Below are 18,733 nucleotides of genomic sequence, written 5' to 3' on the forward strand. Positions count from 1 at the left end.
CTACTGTACATCAACCAGAATATCACGACCCCTGGTGGAGAACGTTTATCAGTTCACTATATATAAACAAAGCTATAAACTTACAAGTCTGTGCAGTGTTACAGTGGATAGTATTTTATGTATGTGTTAAAAAATAAGTGTTAAGTCATCCTTTACACTTAACATGTTTAGGTTTTATGTCTTGGTTTTGGATTTCAAATTGTTCAAAGTGAAAGGCTGTCACAATCAAGATAGATTATGTAATGTATATTTCATGGAAATTACTACATTGATTCTGAATTCCACTTATTTGAATATTTTATATTTTCATACATAGTTCTAAATGTATAATTCATAATTAATTTCTAAACACAAACCAGATACACATTTGTCTAATGCGTGTTTACTTCGTAAAAAAAATTAAAATAAAAAACCCCCCTTGAAAAAAAAAAGAGTGAAATTAAAATTGTTGACATGATAAGGCCTAAGTGTAATGTTTCACTGGACTATATTATAAAAAAAATTAAAAAATAAAACATTCTTAGAAACTAAATCGTTGTGATTTTGGTTCAAATAAAATATTTTCGTGTGATGAAAGACCCAATAACCGAATTAAAGAGTAGGAGGTTATAATTTCACAGGAAATACCGAGTTGATTAAAAAATGTCCTGACTTTGCAGTCGTTGTTTTAAAATCGAATCAAAGCACAACGAATCATTTCGGTTAGTTGAGCGTGCAATCGCTATTTTTTCTGTTCACCAAAGAACTGTCAGACTTGACAAGGAAAATATCTTGAGTTTAAAAGTTCCCCCCACCCTCCTTCTCACGTCTTAAACCTTCTTGGCCAATCATCTCTCGTCTCACAAACACTTCACCAGACTATAAGAACTCCCCAACTTTTTCCCTTTCAACCTAACTCAAAGTTTCTTGGAATCCAGGATACCTAGTTATTTCCTCCAGAATAAGAAACATACGCTTGGAATTGTATTTCACCCTCATGAGGGAATAACGTCTCTATCCGCACGCGCTTTCAGCAGACTTGAGCGAGATGCCCGAAGAGCCCGCGCGAGACTCCTCCAGCTCCCCAGTGTCTCTCGCGGACAGTCTCAGCAACAGCGACGGAGAGCCCGACAGGCCACCGAAGAGGAGCGCAAGGAAAAGACGGTCTAGCAGGAAAAACGGGGAGGATTCCGATAGCTCGACCCTTGGGAAAAAAGGGAAAAAGTCTAGCAACAGCAGCAATAGCCCTCAGTCTTTCGAGGAGCTGCAGACACAGCGCGTGATGGCGAACGTGCGCGAGCGACAGAGGACGCAGTCGCTCAACGAAGCGTTTGCGTCTTTGCGCAAAATCATCCCAACTTTACCGTCCGATAAACTGAGCAAAATACAGACGCTGAAACTCGCCGCCAGGTACATCGATTTTCTCTGTCAGGTTCTACAGAGTGACGAGCTGGACTCCAAGATGGCAAGTTGTAGTTATGTTGCTCACGAGCGCTTGAGCTACGCGTTCTCGGTTTGGAGGATGGAGGGCGCTTGGTCCATGTCTGCATCTCACTAGTGCGCAGGGAAACTTTTTTTTTGTTTTTGTTTTCAGATGGTACGCTTTCACAATATCCATCGCCTTTAATGGTGTAGCTTTGTAAACAATTAAACCTTTACTGAATTCTACACGTTTAGGCACACGTTGCAAAGCCAACAACTGTTGCATGTAATCAGATCGGATTTGTTTACTAGCAGTAAGGCTTTATTTTGAGACAAACTGCCTCTCTATTTAGAGATGGTAATAGCGCAAATAAATAATGAAGATTGGTCAAAATGTAGCTTACTTCTAAAAAAGTTGCTAAACAGCTATTGCATTATGTAGGCTAATGCATAAGAATTTGTTTACTATCAGTACGGCCTATTGTAGCACATCATTTCCACAATCGATTAGAATTTTCTCAGAACAAGGGGTTTCTGTAAATAATGTTTTATATTGTCCCGCCTAAATCATGCTATTATTCGCAGGTGAAAGCCACGAACTTGGAAAACACGAGGACCAATGCGTCAACACAATGCTAGATTTCTACATAATCTTGGGGAAAACGGCAAATGTTCCAACAGAGGTCATGGCTATTATCGAGAGAAGGCCACGGACAGCGATTTGCTGCGCGTGCGCTGCATATGGACTTCCTTGCGAGTGTTATTGACGACGAATGTTGGAAATGTGTGCATATGCATGTCTTTTATTTTTTATTTTTTATTTTTTTTGAAGATTCAGTTGTGCATAGCTTTCTTTGAGAAAGTGAAATTGCATCACAAGGACTGTTGATGAGAAGACGGGGAATGAAGCCTCTAGTTCGAATCCTGTGCAAAATACAAAGTTTTAGTACAATTCTATTTATTTATTGATGACACACTATTTGAAATGAAGGCAAATGTATCCTGTGTCGAAATGCATTCTTATTTTTTTTTGTTACTTCTGTAAATAAATGTGTATTTCTGCAATAAAAATGAAGAACCTTTAAGAAATATTTCACGTTATAGTATACGAATTCATTCACGTCATTCGTGTGTCCGATTCAGGAAAATGTAGGAAACATTTAGGAAGGGGAAATCCAGTAAATAATCATTATTACCATTCCTTTAGTGTTATTATCACGGGTTGACTGGCATGAAAAGCAAACCAGAGAAAAAAATAAAATAAATAAAATCTGATAAAAACAACGAGATATAGCCTAATCTTTTTTTTATCTTTAGTTTAAAAAAACGTGACAATTTTTATCGATACAATATTGTCTCCATATAAAATTGAGAGAAAATGGTGCATTATCACATACGAACACGTCATAGATGCTTTTTCTTTAGATGCATAAGACTGCGGTGGATTGTTAAGTTTTATTCTGGTAGGTCTGACTAATTCTGGCTTGTATAACTTGGTTTTTGGCTGACATTCATCTGGGGGGAGGGGGGTGTGGGGGGTTGGATTCATGGCATGTACCATTAAAATTTAAGTCTAAAATTATTATTATTATTTTTACAGTTGCACTAAATATCATCGGTTTCATCAAGCTTGAGCTTCACAAATACGCACGTGTGTCATAGGGTCAAATCCCCAGGGACTGAAATGGATGTATAGCCAGAGGCTGCTCCAAAAATACTGTGTGCAGGAAAAAAAGCAAGCTACTCATTAGTTTTGTCTGTGTTGTGATGTTATTATCCGGTTTAATTCATTTGTAAAAATAAAACAATGTAAAAAAATAAAATAAGAGCATTGCAATTTATAAAAAGTACACCAAGTATCATTCAATTCACTGGATGAAATTGAATGATTAATTAAATGCTTAAATTGCTATAACATATTCATTGCTGTGGGATATTTTTCGTTACATCCGTGGTTTGCACACTGTAAAAAGTGATCAGTTGGCATAACTTAAAAAAAAGTTAGGAAACACGTTGCCTTAGAAAATATTAAGTAGGCTTAACAAACTTCGTGCGTAAATGATACAATTAAGTTAGGCTATTTGGAATTGTCAAGTTCACACCATTTTTTTTCTTTCTTTTTTTTCAATTACGCATGAAGTTTATTTTCTTGATAATTTTAAGGCAACGGTCTCCCTTTTTCTTTTTACAGTGTATGGCGTTAAATAAAGGTGTATGTAGTATACTGTCAGTTGACTGGTTTTATATGAAGTCTGGGAAAGTATTTTGGAAACATGGAATATTTGAAATAAAAGCACGTGCACGTTTGAAGGTGTGTAATTGGATTTTGAGGCATGTGTGGAATTCCCAGATGTCTATGAAATTTAAGCTGCCTTCAGCAGGACATGGGAAGGTGGGGTGGATGAAGCTGGCCTGTATGCTTGCTGAGCAACTGTAATGTTAACCTAAATAAATAAATAAAACCTTGAGAGACACAAACGAATTACATACATTAAAAAAAAAAAAAAAAAATTTAGGAATTACATTTATTGTGGACAACTTTTCTAAGTGCCCTAACTGGTTTAAATGATAGTGCACATTTCTCATTTTGACATAAACGTCATAAAGTTCCCAGTGAACTTCAGGAGAAAAGTTTTGAGTTCATTTCCCACTTGTAAGGCTTTTGGCAGATGGATGTTAGAGGCACACGAATGAAACTTATTTTGAACAGATGTTAGCATTTTAGAGTCACGTGAATTGAGCAGATGTTCAGATGTTGAGGTCCGCCTTTAAATAGACTATACTGAAAAACTTAGAAACAAAGCGTCGGCTTTTCTTGAAGGAATAGACGCGCGTGGAGTGACGCTCGTTGTCCTCGGAGATTCGAGGTCTATACGGTGATTTCAGACTTTTGCTCTAAATCAAGGCCCGTGGGATCCAGTGTCGAGAAGAACGCGAGTGGGAGTTTCCCAAATAAAGAAACCCGTGTAGAATCGCTGTTCCAACAGGTACTGTAGCCTATGACGGTGCTGCTTATCCAACATCATTGTGCATATGTTTGACTTTTGTTTGTTTGCTTTTTTGTTTGTTTTTACGTTCGGTCGAAACGTGAATGAGTTTGTGGCCTACTTGTCTTGAACGCCAGAAATAAGAATATATCTATAAATGATTCGCTATACTTTACACCCTAAATGATAATTCTGATGTGGTGTCACATATAATTACTTTTATTATGACCCGATAATGATCCTTTGACGCGTAAAGCTGCTCTGATGTCAGTAATCAGCTTTCCTAAACCTGCCTAAATAACAGACCAGTGTTATGCATTATTATATTACTGTTATTTTTAATATTAGCCTAACAAATAGGGAATTTTAGATCTTAGGCTACATGAGTTATTCTATTATAACTTAACATTTTCGTGGTTGCAGAGTTCTTAAAAGTCTATAATCTGTATTAAAAAGTGATTATTTGTTCCGTGAAAAGCAAAATGATCAAAATAAGTATTTTAAAAAAGCGAAACGAACCTTTATGTAGGGTAAAAAAGAAAGAAAGTGGAGATGGAAGTCAAAGCGAGCACAGCTGGCTCGCTAAAGCAACAGCTCAACAACTGCTGGCAATTCACTTTATGAAGGAAAATCATTTTCCACTAAAACGACAAGCAGATCTTCTGCTCCTGGAAACAGGTGCAACTTGCAGCAATCATTTTAAGCGTGCGAAAACTGATGCTCCATTTAATTTTTAGGGGATGCAATGATATAGGCCTACTTCATCTTTCAATTTTGTAGGGTAAAAAAGACACGGTGTTCATGCATGCGTTGTGATTTAGCGGAAGTGGGCCGTGCAGCAACATGTTTTACCAATTCTTTTTTAGCTAAATTACTAATAAGCCTATACCATTCCCAAATAGGCTGTAACGTTTTTTCCTCCCTTGAATTTTTGTATTGCAAACCATTATATATTTTTATGTGCAAGATTTTTATGTTTTGAGTTGTACATTTATTTAACATGCTAACACCTGTCAGTTAGCACTATTAATGATAACTTTTGAACCTTCCATAGATTTATTTGTTTTAACTGTTAAAACTGTTAACCGTTTAAACATGTGTGGTTTACATTTATCGTAAATAAATAAAATAAACAAATAAAAGTACTTTTGAAAAAACATTTGTCATCTGACATGCTGCAGTTTCTACATTAAAGGCTTGGGCTCTTTAGACCGAGGGACATTAGAGTGTAACAATCTGGAGATGGTGCAGGGTTACAGTTATGCTCAGGTCAAGGTTTGTTCCTGGAGTCAGAGTTAGGGTTATAGAAAACAGAAACTGTAGGCCTACATCTTAAAATCCCTTAACTTCCGATTTCCTATCTGAGCAAAGTGAATTAAGTCACACAATTAAATTTCAATATAATAATTGAAGAGCAAAACATCTGACAATAAATATAACATATAAAAGCGGTCAAATTGTATGTTGTATGCCAAGATCATTTAATAATTAATGTGAAAAAAGTTCAAACAAAAATGTGAACTTTTAGAAACTTATAATATACTTATATACTTTATTTTTTATTGATAATACTTATTTTATTGTAAGATGAATCAAAAATGCTGTTTACTTCTGTAAATAGCAAACCTTACTTTGAATCGATTTGATCATTTACCAAAAGTGTGCAATGCAAAATTCATGGTAGTTCATATATATATATATATACTGTATAAAGTTAAGTCAAGTCACCTTTACTTATATAGCGCTTTATACACTACAGATTGTTTCGAAGCAGCTTTACAGTGATAATAGGAAAATGATTGCATTTTGGCTGTTGTTCAGCTGAAGTCAGTTCAGTGTTGATTCAGTTCCGTTGTGAAGATCATCAATTATTAAGTTAGTTAATTTAATCTATAATGCAGTTTTGCCAAACTGATGTCATCGTCCAGTTCAGTTCTTATTCAACAGCATCAGAACAGTGAGATCAATAATATTGTTGAATATTAAGTATACCCAAGCAAGCCCAACTAAGCAATCCTTGACAGTGGCAAGAAACCCAAACTCCATCAGGTGAAAGAATGGAGAGAAAAAAAATATTATCAGATGTTTTGAAATCGGATGTTAAGATGTTTTATAGGCCTAATACTTATATATGTATATATCATCACCTTGGAATTAAGGGTCTATCTGACATTTGTGTCAAAATTGAGTTATTCACATTCTTTTTCTATGTCAACTAATTTAGATTATGTGATTCTTTTTTTAAAGTTGTGTACATTTTGGGACTTTTTTTTAGAAAACAAAAAGGATCTATCCACAAAGGAAAATTAAATGCAAAAACTTTAAAGCTCAATATATCAAAACTGCTCAGAATGCAGACAGACCTTATAATTTCAAGGTGGCTATATATATATATATATATATATATATATATATATATATATATATATATATAATGTTGATTGCATATAGGAGACAAAAACCTACAGGCACATTATGGGTCTTTTCAGCTAAATAGTGCAGTTAAAATCAGAAATCAGGAATGAAAAATGCCTTTAAGAATACTACCACTACCACTGAGAAAACTGTCATCCTTTTGCTTTTTGGGAATGATAAAAACTGACAGTTTGGTTGCCTTTGGCCTAGTGCTGCAAGTGTAGCATTAAGAGTGACAGAGCATCAAAAGTCCCCTTTCAAACTCATTCAACAAAGAGAGCGCTGAACCCCGATGTTTACGCAATGCTTAGCACACGCCACCCAGGGAGCAGACAAGACACGCATCATGCTGCCGCTAGGGGATACACAATGATGTCACACACAGGAAATGGCTGGAGAGACTTGGCACCTCGCGGTGGTTGGCCCAGCATCCACTGGCTCAGGAGGGCTGCTGCGAAAATAAACAGGCAATCAGAACACTGCACGAGAAGTACACAAATCCATTGTAATGTTTCATGGATAATAAAGGCAGAGTTTTCATATCTAGAGAACTGTTTATTTGTGCAATCTGCTTGTCCATAAATAGACTTGTCTTTTGCAGGACGGATAAACAGAACGTGGAAGTTAAAGCAGTTTTTGTCCTGCTTTCAAACTTTCCTGTTAATGTTTAGTGATGTTTACTGGGTGCTCAGACGAAAAAGAATACGAAAAATCGGATTCGTAAACGAGCTTAAGAAATACATCCTGAAAGGCTGGAAGCCGATTGGACCTAAAATATCATTTTAAGCTGCCATAATTTAACATGATCCTATAATTATATGTATTTACCGAGTACATTCACATTATGAATTAAGGAATAGTTCTCCCAAAAATGAAGATTTACTTAACCTTGTGCCTTTCCAAAATCACATAAATTTCTTCTGTGGAACACAAAAGAAGATATTTGATATGCCTCAGTTGTTTTTGTCCATATGTCAATGGGGTCCAAAAACATTGATTACTGTAACTCATGACAGAGCCCAAATCAAATATTGCAACATATTTAAATGTCAATAACATCAAACCAATAACATCAAACAAGTTGATCAATGATTTCATTTGACAGACTTTTGGACCCCATTGACTTTATTTGTATGGACAAAATCAGCTGAAACATTCGTCAAAATATCTTCATTTATGTTCCGCAGAAGAAAGGAACGGAGTAAATGATGACAACATTTTTAATTGTGGGTGAATTACTCCTTTAATAACATCAATGTATTATCCATTTATTTGTAGCATACTGTTACTTAGCTTTTGTTATTTCAGTGAATTGGTACTTTAGCTTTGTTAAATGGTAAACAAAGTATAATATCCCCAAGACAAGGTAATCAAATTCTGAAATTTTATCAAGCAGCTCATATTGTATCACTTAACACCATTTCTTCTGATTGGCAGTAAAGTACCTCATCTGGCTCCAACCTGTTATGAAGGAAAATGTCTTGTGACTACACTGTAACATAAAGGTTGCTGCCTTATTTTTTTTTAAGTCAGTTTAATGTAATTTAAGTTGAAACGACTTAAGTTGATTGTACTTAAAAATTTGAGTTGAATCTTGTATAACTTTTTAATGTACTTTAAATACTTGGATGACAACAACATGGTGTCATAACTTATTGATCAAATGTGACCTTGGACCACAAAAGCAGTCACAAGTCACACGGGTATATTTGTGGCAATAGCCAACAATACATTGTATGGGTCAAAATTATCGATTTTTCTTTTATGCCAAAAATCTTTAGGATATTAAGTAAAGATCATGTTCCATGAAGATATTTTGTAAATTTCCTACCGTAAATGTATCAAACATTTATTTTTGTGAGTTAATGCAGCACAATCATTGACCATAAATGGACAACTTTAAAGTCGATTTTCTCAATGTTTTGATTTTTTTGCACCCTCAGATTCCAGATTTGAATTGTATCTCAGCCAAATATTGTCCCATCCTAACAAACCATACATCAATGGAAAGCTTATTTATTCAGCTTTCAGATGATGTAATCTCAATAAAAAAAATAAAAAATTACCCATGAGACTGGTTTTGTGGTCCAGGGTCACATCTAATTTTTTTTTACAGTGTATAGTGAAAATACTACTAAATGCATAATACAACTTGCAGCACTGGCACGAAATAACGCCATTATCAGGCAAAAGAAAAGAGAACCGAACGTCAGCTTTCATGAAGGAGGCCGACAAATTACAATGGCCAACTTTCTGACAGCGCCATTAAATAAACACAAGTCTAAACATAAGTCCTTTCAGACATCTTAAAGCTTCTACAGAGCACTTTGTTAATATCCACAGATGTCAAATTAATGCACTTTTCCAGAATCATTTACTGGAGCAAAAAGTGAACCCTTAGGTATGTTATGATTGGCTCATTATTAAAGCTCTCCATCTCATGGTATTTTAGCTTGCCTTGAAATGTTCAGTACTAAGGAATCTTTCAGAGACAATGTGTGACTGATGCTCTTACCAGTCAAATGCCCTACGTCACTTTCTTCGGCCCAGGGGCGCTCACCCTAATGACACCCCCCACTCTCCCTCCTATGGGGTCGGCTCCTGAACAGCTACTAAGCTCCATAGAGTCATTAACCTGGAGCCCACCGGAGCACTGAAACACAGGCCTATTTTCCCTACTATATGAGGAAGATAAGTGATGTGTTGTTTCTTGGGCATTACAATGATTCCCCTTTTCCTTCCTCTGGATGTCAGGAAGCGTAACTGGGGCTAACAAGGCAAAAACAGCCTTGAGGTTAAAACAGGAGGGTCATTATCATTTAACCTCTACATCCTAAGCATGATTTGGCAAACATGCTAATAATTTCACATTTCATGCTTTTATTTTGTAATTGTCTAGGTAGATTTTGTATTCTAATCTGGAACTCATTCATTTTAGCACTATAGAACCTGTCAAAAGTTTAGAAACATTACAATTATTTTTAGGCTGCATTTATTTAATCAAAAATTATTTTTAAATGTTATTTATTCCTGTGATGGCAAAACTGAATTTTTAGCATCAGTACTCCAGTTTGCAGTGTCACATGATCCTTCAGAAATCAGAATAATGCTGCTCAGGAAACATTTCTTCTTCTTATTATTAATGTTCATTTGTGCTGCTTCATATTTTTGTGGAAATGGTGGACATTTTTTCAGGATTCTTTGATGAATAAAACGTTCAATGAACAGCATTTATTTGCATTTATTAAATTGATTTCTAAAATGTATTAAAGCATTTATTAAACATAAATCTTTTGGAACATTATAAATGTCTTCACTGTCACTTTTGATGAAATGAATGCTTCCTTGATGAATAAAACTATAAATATCTCTCTCTGTTTTAATATTACCACAGATGTTTGAATGGTATCATTGTTTCCAATATTAAGCAGCACAACTTTTTTCAACATTTATAATAATAATAATAATAATAATAATAATAATAATAATAAACGTTTCTTGAGTACCAAATCATCATATTAGAATGATTTCTTATGGATCATGTGACACTGAAGACTGGAGTAATGATGCTGAAAATTCAGCTTTGCCATCACAGGACAAAAATAATTTTTTTAATATATTAAAAATTCGAAAACAATTATTTTAAATTGTAGTAATATTTCACAAGATTGTGTTTTTTACCGTATTTTTGAATAAAAAAATGCAGTCTAGGTGAGCATAAGAGACTTCTTTCAAAAATATAAAAACATTGTAATGTTTCCAAACCTTTGACAAAGTGGTAATAAAAATGAAATATCACATCAAAAAGGAATGGCTGTATTTTTTTATGAGAGCATGTTAGTCTTATCAGACCTTATAAACAGGTCTTCATTTCACTTTTGTGGTTGATATGATACATAATAGAATATAATATAAAAATGTACAGCCTTCAAATAGTTAAACTGTGTGTTAATATGTATTTGGCTAAATTAATAATGTATTTATATACACAACCCTCTATAAGGGTATTCACAGCTATTCACGTGTGAAGAATGTGTCAGAATCAGACCATAATCATTGGTTCTCATGAAGGTGAGTCAATCTGATGCATCTTTCAGTTCGTTTCCCAGCAGGATGACGGTTATGATTTATTGTTAAAGGTGTCATGTTTCAGTACAGCTAATTAAATCCATAACCTGAGATGCAATAAGTAGAAAAGCACAAGTACAATTTTGATTGCAAATGACAAAAGTACATAAATAAAGTATTAACATTCAAAATAAATAAGATTGGGGGTAGTTGTAACACGTTTATTCCAGTGAATATCTAAGCCAAGTTTATAAAAAAAATAAAAAAACTATACACACAGACATACTAGCACATAATAGTGAGCCATATTGTCACACTAAGTTGTCACTAACTGCCATTAAACAGCTTAATACAAGGTTCTCAGCTAAATTTAAACAGTAAAACAAAAATGAAATATTGTAAAATGAAATATTGTAATTATTCAACTCTTACAAAGCACATAAAATGACTCTGACAGTTATCTTAAATAAAAATGTGACATCTTGTCTATTATTATTATTATTATTATTATGAATTTTCAATAGTAAAAGGGTTAAATCAGAGCACATCTGTTCGGTATAGAACAAAAATTCTGTGTGCAGGTTTTAATCTCTTTATATTACAGACTATTAGGCCTATTATATTAAATATCAAAAAAATAAATAAAATTCTAATAAGAATGTGACGAATATGATAGATCAGAAAGTTTTGATGTGATACGCGTACAAGGTCATTCTGTTTCTTATTTTCAGTGGACCTTTGATGTAGTTTCCCAAAAATCCTGCAATGAGATCGGAATTTTGATGCATTTTGGTAATGTTGAAAGTCTGGTTTTTATACAGTATAGACTGCTAGTAAAGCCGGCCTTAAAGGGACTAATAATATTTCTGTGTGCTATATCTGATATCTGAGTGATCTCTGCATGGCAGCTTGTTAGTTAATCTCAAGTCTCTTTGTCGTAACATGGAGGATGACATGAAGCTCTAACTTATCTGTGTGTAAGGGACTGGTGTCCCCGGGGAACCGGCTCCAACCTGCAGAGAGGCAAACCAAGTCACTTGTGACCCGGGTACTAAATCAAGTTCAAAGCATCCCACGGCATGCTCGCAGGTTTTGTGTTACGCATACGCTGTTGGGATCTGGTCAGCCTGCCTTATGTTTGGTCAACCCTGGGGTTGCCCCTTTGACTCTTTCTCACAGCATGAAGTGTGCGGGGTGACATTTCTACTGGCAGGAAATACTCATTTAGACCTTGAAGGAATATTAAGGTTCAATACAAGTTAAGCTTAATTGACAGCATTTGTGACAATGTTGATTACCACAAAATTGATTTCAACTTGTCGCTCCTTTTCTTAAAAAATAAAATAAAATCTGGGTTATAGTGAGGCACTTACAATGGAAGTGAATGGGACCCATCCGTAAATGTTAAAATATTCACAATTTTGATATAAAGTCACAAGATGTAAACAATATAGCCTACATATTGTTTAAAATGATTTCAGTGTGGAAAACAATGCTTACTGACACTGTTTTGTGTTACCACCGTTCAAGTTTATGGGTCGGTAAGATTTTTAAATGTTAAACATTCAAGAAGTCTCTAATGCTCACCGAGGCTGATTTGATTGGCTCAAAATACAATAAAAACAGCAATACTGTGAAATGTTATTACAATTTAAAACAACTGTTTTCTATTTGAAGATATTTTAAAATGTCATTTATCCCTGTGATGACAAAGCTGAATTTTCAGCATCATTACTCCAGTCTTCAGTGTCACATGATCCTTCAAAAATCATTCTAATATGATGATTTGCGGCTCAATAAACATTTCTTATTATCATCAATGTTGAAAACTGTTGTGCTGCTTAATATTTTTGAAGAAACCATGATAGATTTTTTAACAGCTTTTATTTAAAACAGTAATGTAACATTGTAAATGTCTTTACTGTCACTTTAATCAATTTAATACATACTTGCTGAATAATTTACTTGCTTTAAATCTTGTCTAAAAACGTGTCTTTTTAGACAGACTGTATCCATGTGTCTTTTATTGCTTGTGACTTAAAGGGACAGTTCACCAAAAAATCAATCAAACCTGTATGAGTTTCTTTCTTCTGCTGAACACAAAAGAAGATATTTTGAAGAATGTCGGTACCATTGACTTCTATAGTATTCTTTTTCCCACTATGGAAGTCAATGGCTTCCGTCAACTGTCTGGCTACAGACATACAGGTTTGGAACAACATGAGGGTGAATAAATGATGACAGAATTTTCATTTCTGGGTGAACTATACCTTTAAGACAGCAGGTCTGCACTTATGTGTTTTTAGGCCAAGCTGAGGGCCTTTGTCATTTTATCTGCTTATATAAGGTGTCCCTGAGTGTCATGAAAGGCGCCTATAACAAAAAATATTATTACTAAAGTATTCATTTCTTTACAAAAATAAAATAAAAAATAAAAATTCTTACTGAACCTAATTTTTTCAAGGATAGTATTTCTTATTACTTTATTGCTATGACAGCATAATGCCTAAAACAAGCATCAAATTTATCGGAACAATTTTACGGCTCAAATAATACACAAGTTAATTAATGTAAATGCTTTATACAATTATCAGCATCAATTTTCTGCTTTTAAATCCTCCAATTACGATTTTTGCCTTTGAAAACAAGGGACCAGTCGAAACAATTTTTGGTGGTATAATCAACATTTTGCCACAAATTCTGCCAGTTGAGCTTAACTTTGTATTGAACCCAAATGATTCCTTTACTCTGTTCCAGTATTTACAATCTCCTGGCTTGCATATTTAAATCCATACACATAAAAACTCAAAATACAGTCTGTGAATGTACAGTGATGAAAGCTGGTCGATCGCCGTGTTGTCAACACGTGATAAATCCTCGAAAATCATGAGAATTGCATAACTCATTGAGAACAAAGCAGACCCATTAGGTCAACAGCAGCCCATTAGGACTTTCTGCCTGAAATCAACATGTTAAATCTGCCCGCTGGCATCACTATTTTCCGACTGCACACATACCACATGTCCGATAAGACGAAACTGTGGGGAAACTAGGTAGAAGAGGCATGGCAGAACGTAACGCTGTTTTAAAACTCAACTGTCTGGCACCATTGATCGTGTTGATTAGTCTGCCTAAAGAATGTGGACATTCACGAAAAGTGTGGAGCGTTCTGAACTGCGCAGTGGCATGGGACAGTAATTACTGCCTTTTCCCTGCGACACACCATTAACTCTTCATGGGCTGTGGATGAGTGCAAACTACCAGCCTTGAAGGAAAACTCCATTCCAAAACGCCATTCCATCCTCCTTCCTTGCCGTTTCACTAACATTGTAAAGCTGCATGATGAGTACAAGGATTGATTGAAGAGTTAAATTTAAATCATGAGCTTAGATTGGACAGAAATATGGAGAAAGCATTGATTTCAGAGAATAATACAAATATTGCATGTTGGGTTTGCGGGTGCCATTATATGTAATTATTTTGCTATGATGTTAAGATAAATAAGTACTTCAATGCTGAGCCAAAACAATCTGAGTAAGATTTCATATCATTTTCAAGAACTCATCTTAAGCATTATTTTCAAAGTTTCAAATATATTTTTTCAAGGTAAAATGTTTTTATTTTTAATTTATTTTTTTACAAATTTCATGAAATCATAAACATGCCTATCATTAGTCGCACCACATATAATGACTCAACTTTTCTTGTCATAAAATGATCAAAATAAATTTCAAGAACCTTGACACAGTTGTGATTTATTGTCATTTCCTATTTTTTTATGTTTATGCATGTTGGTTGGACACATGACTTTGATTTTACAGACACGTTTTTCAAATATTAATAAGCAGTTTCTAAGAAATAACTAAAAGATTGAGCCAAACTACTGACTTTTATTTTTAAGAATGTAATTATTTTATTATTCTGATATCAAGACAGTTGTAACACCCTAATATTTTTCATTTTATGCCCTCCAACAAATTAAAACTTGAGGTTTTTATGAATTTAATTATTTTAATGAGGCTATTTTCATTCTGATAGGACAGTTGTATCACCCTGATATTTTTCACTTTATGCCCTCTAAAAATATTAAAATGAATTTTAATATACACTCAAAAAAATGTTTGGGTCGAATATGGTCAACCCCAACGTTGGGTTTAAAAAATTAATTAAAAAATTTAAACCAATGGTTGGGTTCGTCCAAATTTGACCCAAACATGGGGTTGAAACAACCCAGTATTTTTTAGAGTGTAGATTAGTATTTAAGTCATTGTGTATAATGTATTTTTTAATTAGTTAATTGATAGGACAAAAGAATGAGTGTCACTTCCTTGACACAAAGTAGTTGGAGTAAAGGAACACAGAAAATGAATGTTTTGTTGCACACATTGTTCTCCAGTTTCTTCCTCCACCCACACATGCATACTTAAACTTCTACCTGAGGACAGAAAGAAAGGCCTGGAAATCTCTGAGTCTTTCCACTTTATTCCCATGGTTGTTTGCATCTCTTAAAAGTAGTGGCCTGATCACAATCAAGTGTTATGGTACTAGTACAGTTACTTCAGCTTCTGTGACGGATGCGATTTGGTGATCGGAGCTTTTAAAATCTCAGATTAAACCAGTTCAGGTGACCTTTGACACTGGGCCCAAAACCACACGAATGCCCCAAGGCACATATAATGGCTGCTTTCCTTCATAATAAAGTCAGCATTAAAGTGTGCAAATTAGAGTAACCACAGCAACCAAATTAGAAGGCCAACAGCTCTACGAACACTTTTGCGACTTCAAAAGGTCTGCGAGCTACAGACTATGCAGGGTCTGGAGGAACTGGGCCTGGTTTAAATTAAGAAGCGACTTCCACATGCCTCACAAACGCAAACTCAAGAGAGACAGAAAAAATAATAGAAGGAAAACCAAAAAAAAAAAAAAAAAAAAAAGTGAGAAAGGTCCTGGGGAATGCCTCACTGAACTAGCTCTCTGGATTCTATTAGGGCCAATTATCTTATCTGTTTCATTTCAAAGGCTGACCCAAGGGGCTCAATGGCATTTCAATACTGTGTTCATAAACAGACTGCAGCCTGCCGACTGGGTCATTACAACACTCAGACCCCCTGCCTGGGGTGATCAAATATTTGTGTGCTTTTGTAAATAATGCTTACCTTTTTTTGTGCCTCCCGACAGGAAACAAAGGTTGGGTTTTCATGCAATGTATTTCGCTCTGCAAAGTATTTAACTTTTGACATCTGGTACTGATAGTGGTGCACATACATTTATTTCCATACATTATATTCTGTTTCGAGCACAAACAAACGTTTACTGCTTATCTTTCCCCTCAGTGTATGTTTTAAATGCATTGTTTCATAATTCAAGCCGTTCCGATAAGGTGAAAACTTGAAGACTCTTGGTTTCATTCCCAGAGTCACTGTAATGGCTCCCAGTTCATGCATCAACTGTATCAGTGTAAGGAATGCAGTCCCTACGCAAATCGATCAGTCCAATAGTATACTGGATGACAGTTCAAAGTTTCCACCCAGTAGTTACATAACACCCTTATGACTTACAGTGTGATTTTCCACCCATGCTATTCTCACTGCTCTTTTATTAAACATGCATCTCAGTAAGTATGCGAGTTTCTTTTTCATGATTTATATATCTGAAGAGATTTCTCTAATTATGGTCCCATGCATAAAATAAAGCGTTTCTTCTCAGTTTTTTAATCAGTTACGTATACATTTGGGTTTTATGTTACATCCAATGTTGTTAAATTAATGTTTATTGAATTTATTTTTATGTCATGTATTACAGTGATGGTGTTTTGTATTTACAATGATGACACTTTAAACTTTCAATTAGTATTAACTCTCTCAGCTTGTGGAAAAGCTTGATTCATACTGTGACTTTCTGATCACCACCTGTTTTTGGTGGTTGGCAGTGTATTACAAAGGTACAAAAGTTTAAGTTGGTATATTAACATTATATCAGTTTATGAAATACATTTTTTTTACTGTGAATTTGAGTGTATGCTTTCTTAGTGTGAGATGTACAGTATGTGTCATTGACATGCACCTCATTTATTTTATTTAAAAGTATTTAATAAGAAAATGTAGCTTGTATCATTGCTTTAAACAAAGAATCATTGTAGTATGGGTCAATGACAAATAAGTGTGTCTGTGATAATAAACTAATTCAATATTTAATTTGTGCCATTAAGTCAAAAGTAATATGATATCATAATGGGGGGAAAATCTTTATTAAAAATGGAAATCTTGTAAAAGGAACCTCTATTAACTAGTTTGGTATGACGAAAACTAGTTTTTAAAAGGATGATTAAGATGTGTAAGGAAATGATTCAAGGTGGAAAATCAGAGACTTTTTACTTGATGTTCACAATGCACTTTAAAAATCATTCAGTTGAAACTTTTTTTGAAATGGTATAAACGTTTTTCCACAAACCAAATAAATCCAACATGAATACAAAGAGTACAAAGTTGGCACAGGTGTTTTAAACTCATTATCACTTATTCATCACTGACCCACATACTACAATGATTCGTTATTTAAACACACAGAGCAATGACAAGCTCATAGAGAGAAAACCTTACTTCGTCAAAGGACTGGCAATGAAGTAAGTACTGGATACAAAAAAGAACCTAAAGGCTAAGCTGTGCCAAGATATTTACCTTTTATTTTGTCATCACTTACTCACCATCAAGTTGTTCCAAACCTGTATGAGTTTCTTCTGTTGAACACAAGAGAATATATTATAAAAATGTTGGTAACCAGACAGTTGACGACACCCATTGACTTCCATAGTATTTTTTGGAACAACTTTATGGCGAGTAAGACAACGTAAGTAATGACAACGTTTTCAGTTTTGGGTGAACTATCCCTTTAAGGTAATAGACCACCTGCCTAAGCACAATCTGAATTATTTAAATCTGGATTCATGCTCCCACATGATGGTTCAGGGAAACATCTTCCCAGAAATAACACTGACTGGTCATGCTCTCTGGCCTGCATCATCAAACAGCACATCAAGCAGGGGCCCAATTCATGGGCCCTGACAGGGCCCCTCTCCAGCTCCAGTGTCCAGAGTGACACCCGGGTGTGGTGGGGTCCCATAGGCCAATTTAGGTAATCATACAATTAAGCAGCTCCGTCACAGAACTTAAACAATGCAGGTCTAATCAGGCAGGAGCTCCGTTGTGATTGAACAGATTGGGACCTGGAGCTGAAATAGAGACCCTGCCTCATCACGGAGATCCTTGCCCCTGGAAGAGCCGCCCTTCATCACGGGCACACCAGGAAATGCAAAGGACGGTGGGGTCACCGCCGATTGGCCTGCTATGTGCCGTTGTCATGGCTACCATCCCTGGGGCCAATGAAAACAGATGACAGGAACAATAATATGAGGTGTAATCACCAAGGTCAGTTGCCTTCACTCCAGTCCACCTCACCCTCCGGTCTGAGCAAACCATCTAATATTGACATTTTTTCCAGCATGTCGCAAGACATTTGGAGGAGTTTTCTGTTCATCACAGATTCAGTATGACTACACACTGAGAGAACCCTGCCCTAACTTTTATATTTATTCCTCCTTGTTGCATAATTTTGCAAGCAAAGTCTGCCATCCTCACATAATGACTTGCAAACGGCAATGTCTGTTTTTAGACAATGGTGCGAGGACCTTCTTGGAATTGCTCCGTTTATTAAGACTTAAAATGTAATGATAAGTTTCCATTAAAATGGATTAAGTTGTCTTTAAAAGTTGTACATTTGAATATGAACTTTAAAAACTTGAGAAAAGAACAGTCATAAGTTTTAAACAATTTGAAGTGGTAAACTACATTTGCTTTGGCGTTAAT

At 35.1% G+C, this 18,733-nt stretch overlaps 1 protein-coding gene across 3 annotated transcripts; it reads left to right on the plus strand.

The window, feature by feature from the left end:
* The first annotated feature begins 849 nt into the window (after positions 1-849).
* Positions 850-2,685, plus strand: twist1b (twist family bHLH transcription factor 1b). Of its 3 annotated transcripts, none has more exons than XM_082149533.1 (2): positions 850-1,576; positions 1,987-2,685. In XM_082149533.1, exon 1 carries the CDS (start codon positions 1,028-1,030, stop codon positions 1,535-1,537), a length of 510 nt encoding a protein of 169 aa, XP_082005659.1. In that variant the 5' UTR covers positions 850-1,027; the 3' UTR covers positions 1,538-1,576; positions 1,987-2,685. The 3 variants fall into 3 exon arrangements, with proteins under 3 accessions (XP_082005659.1, XP_082005660.1, XP_082005661.1); XM_082149534.1 differs by having other exon boundaries at positions 850-1,444; XM_082149535.1 differs by having other exon boundaries at positions 850-1,389.
* The last annotated feature ends 16,048 nt before the right edge of the window (positions 2,686-18,733 follow it).

Source organism: Leuciscus leuciscus, assembly GCF_965113295.1.
Source record: "Leuciscus leuciscus genome assembly, chromosome: 20".
Classification (NCBI taxonomy): Eukaryota; Metazoa; Chordata; class Actinopteri; order Cypriniformes; family Leuciscidae; genus Leuciscus; species Leuciscus leuciscus.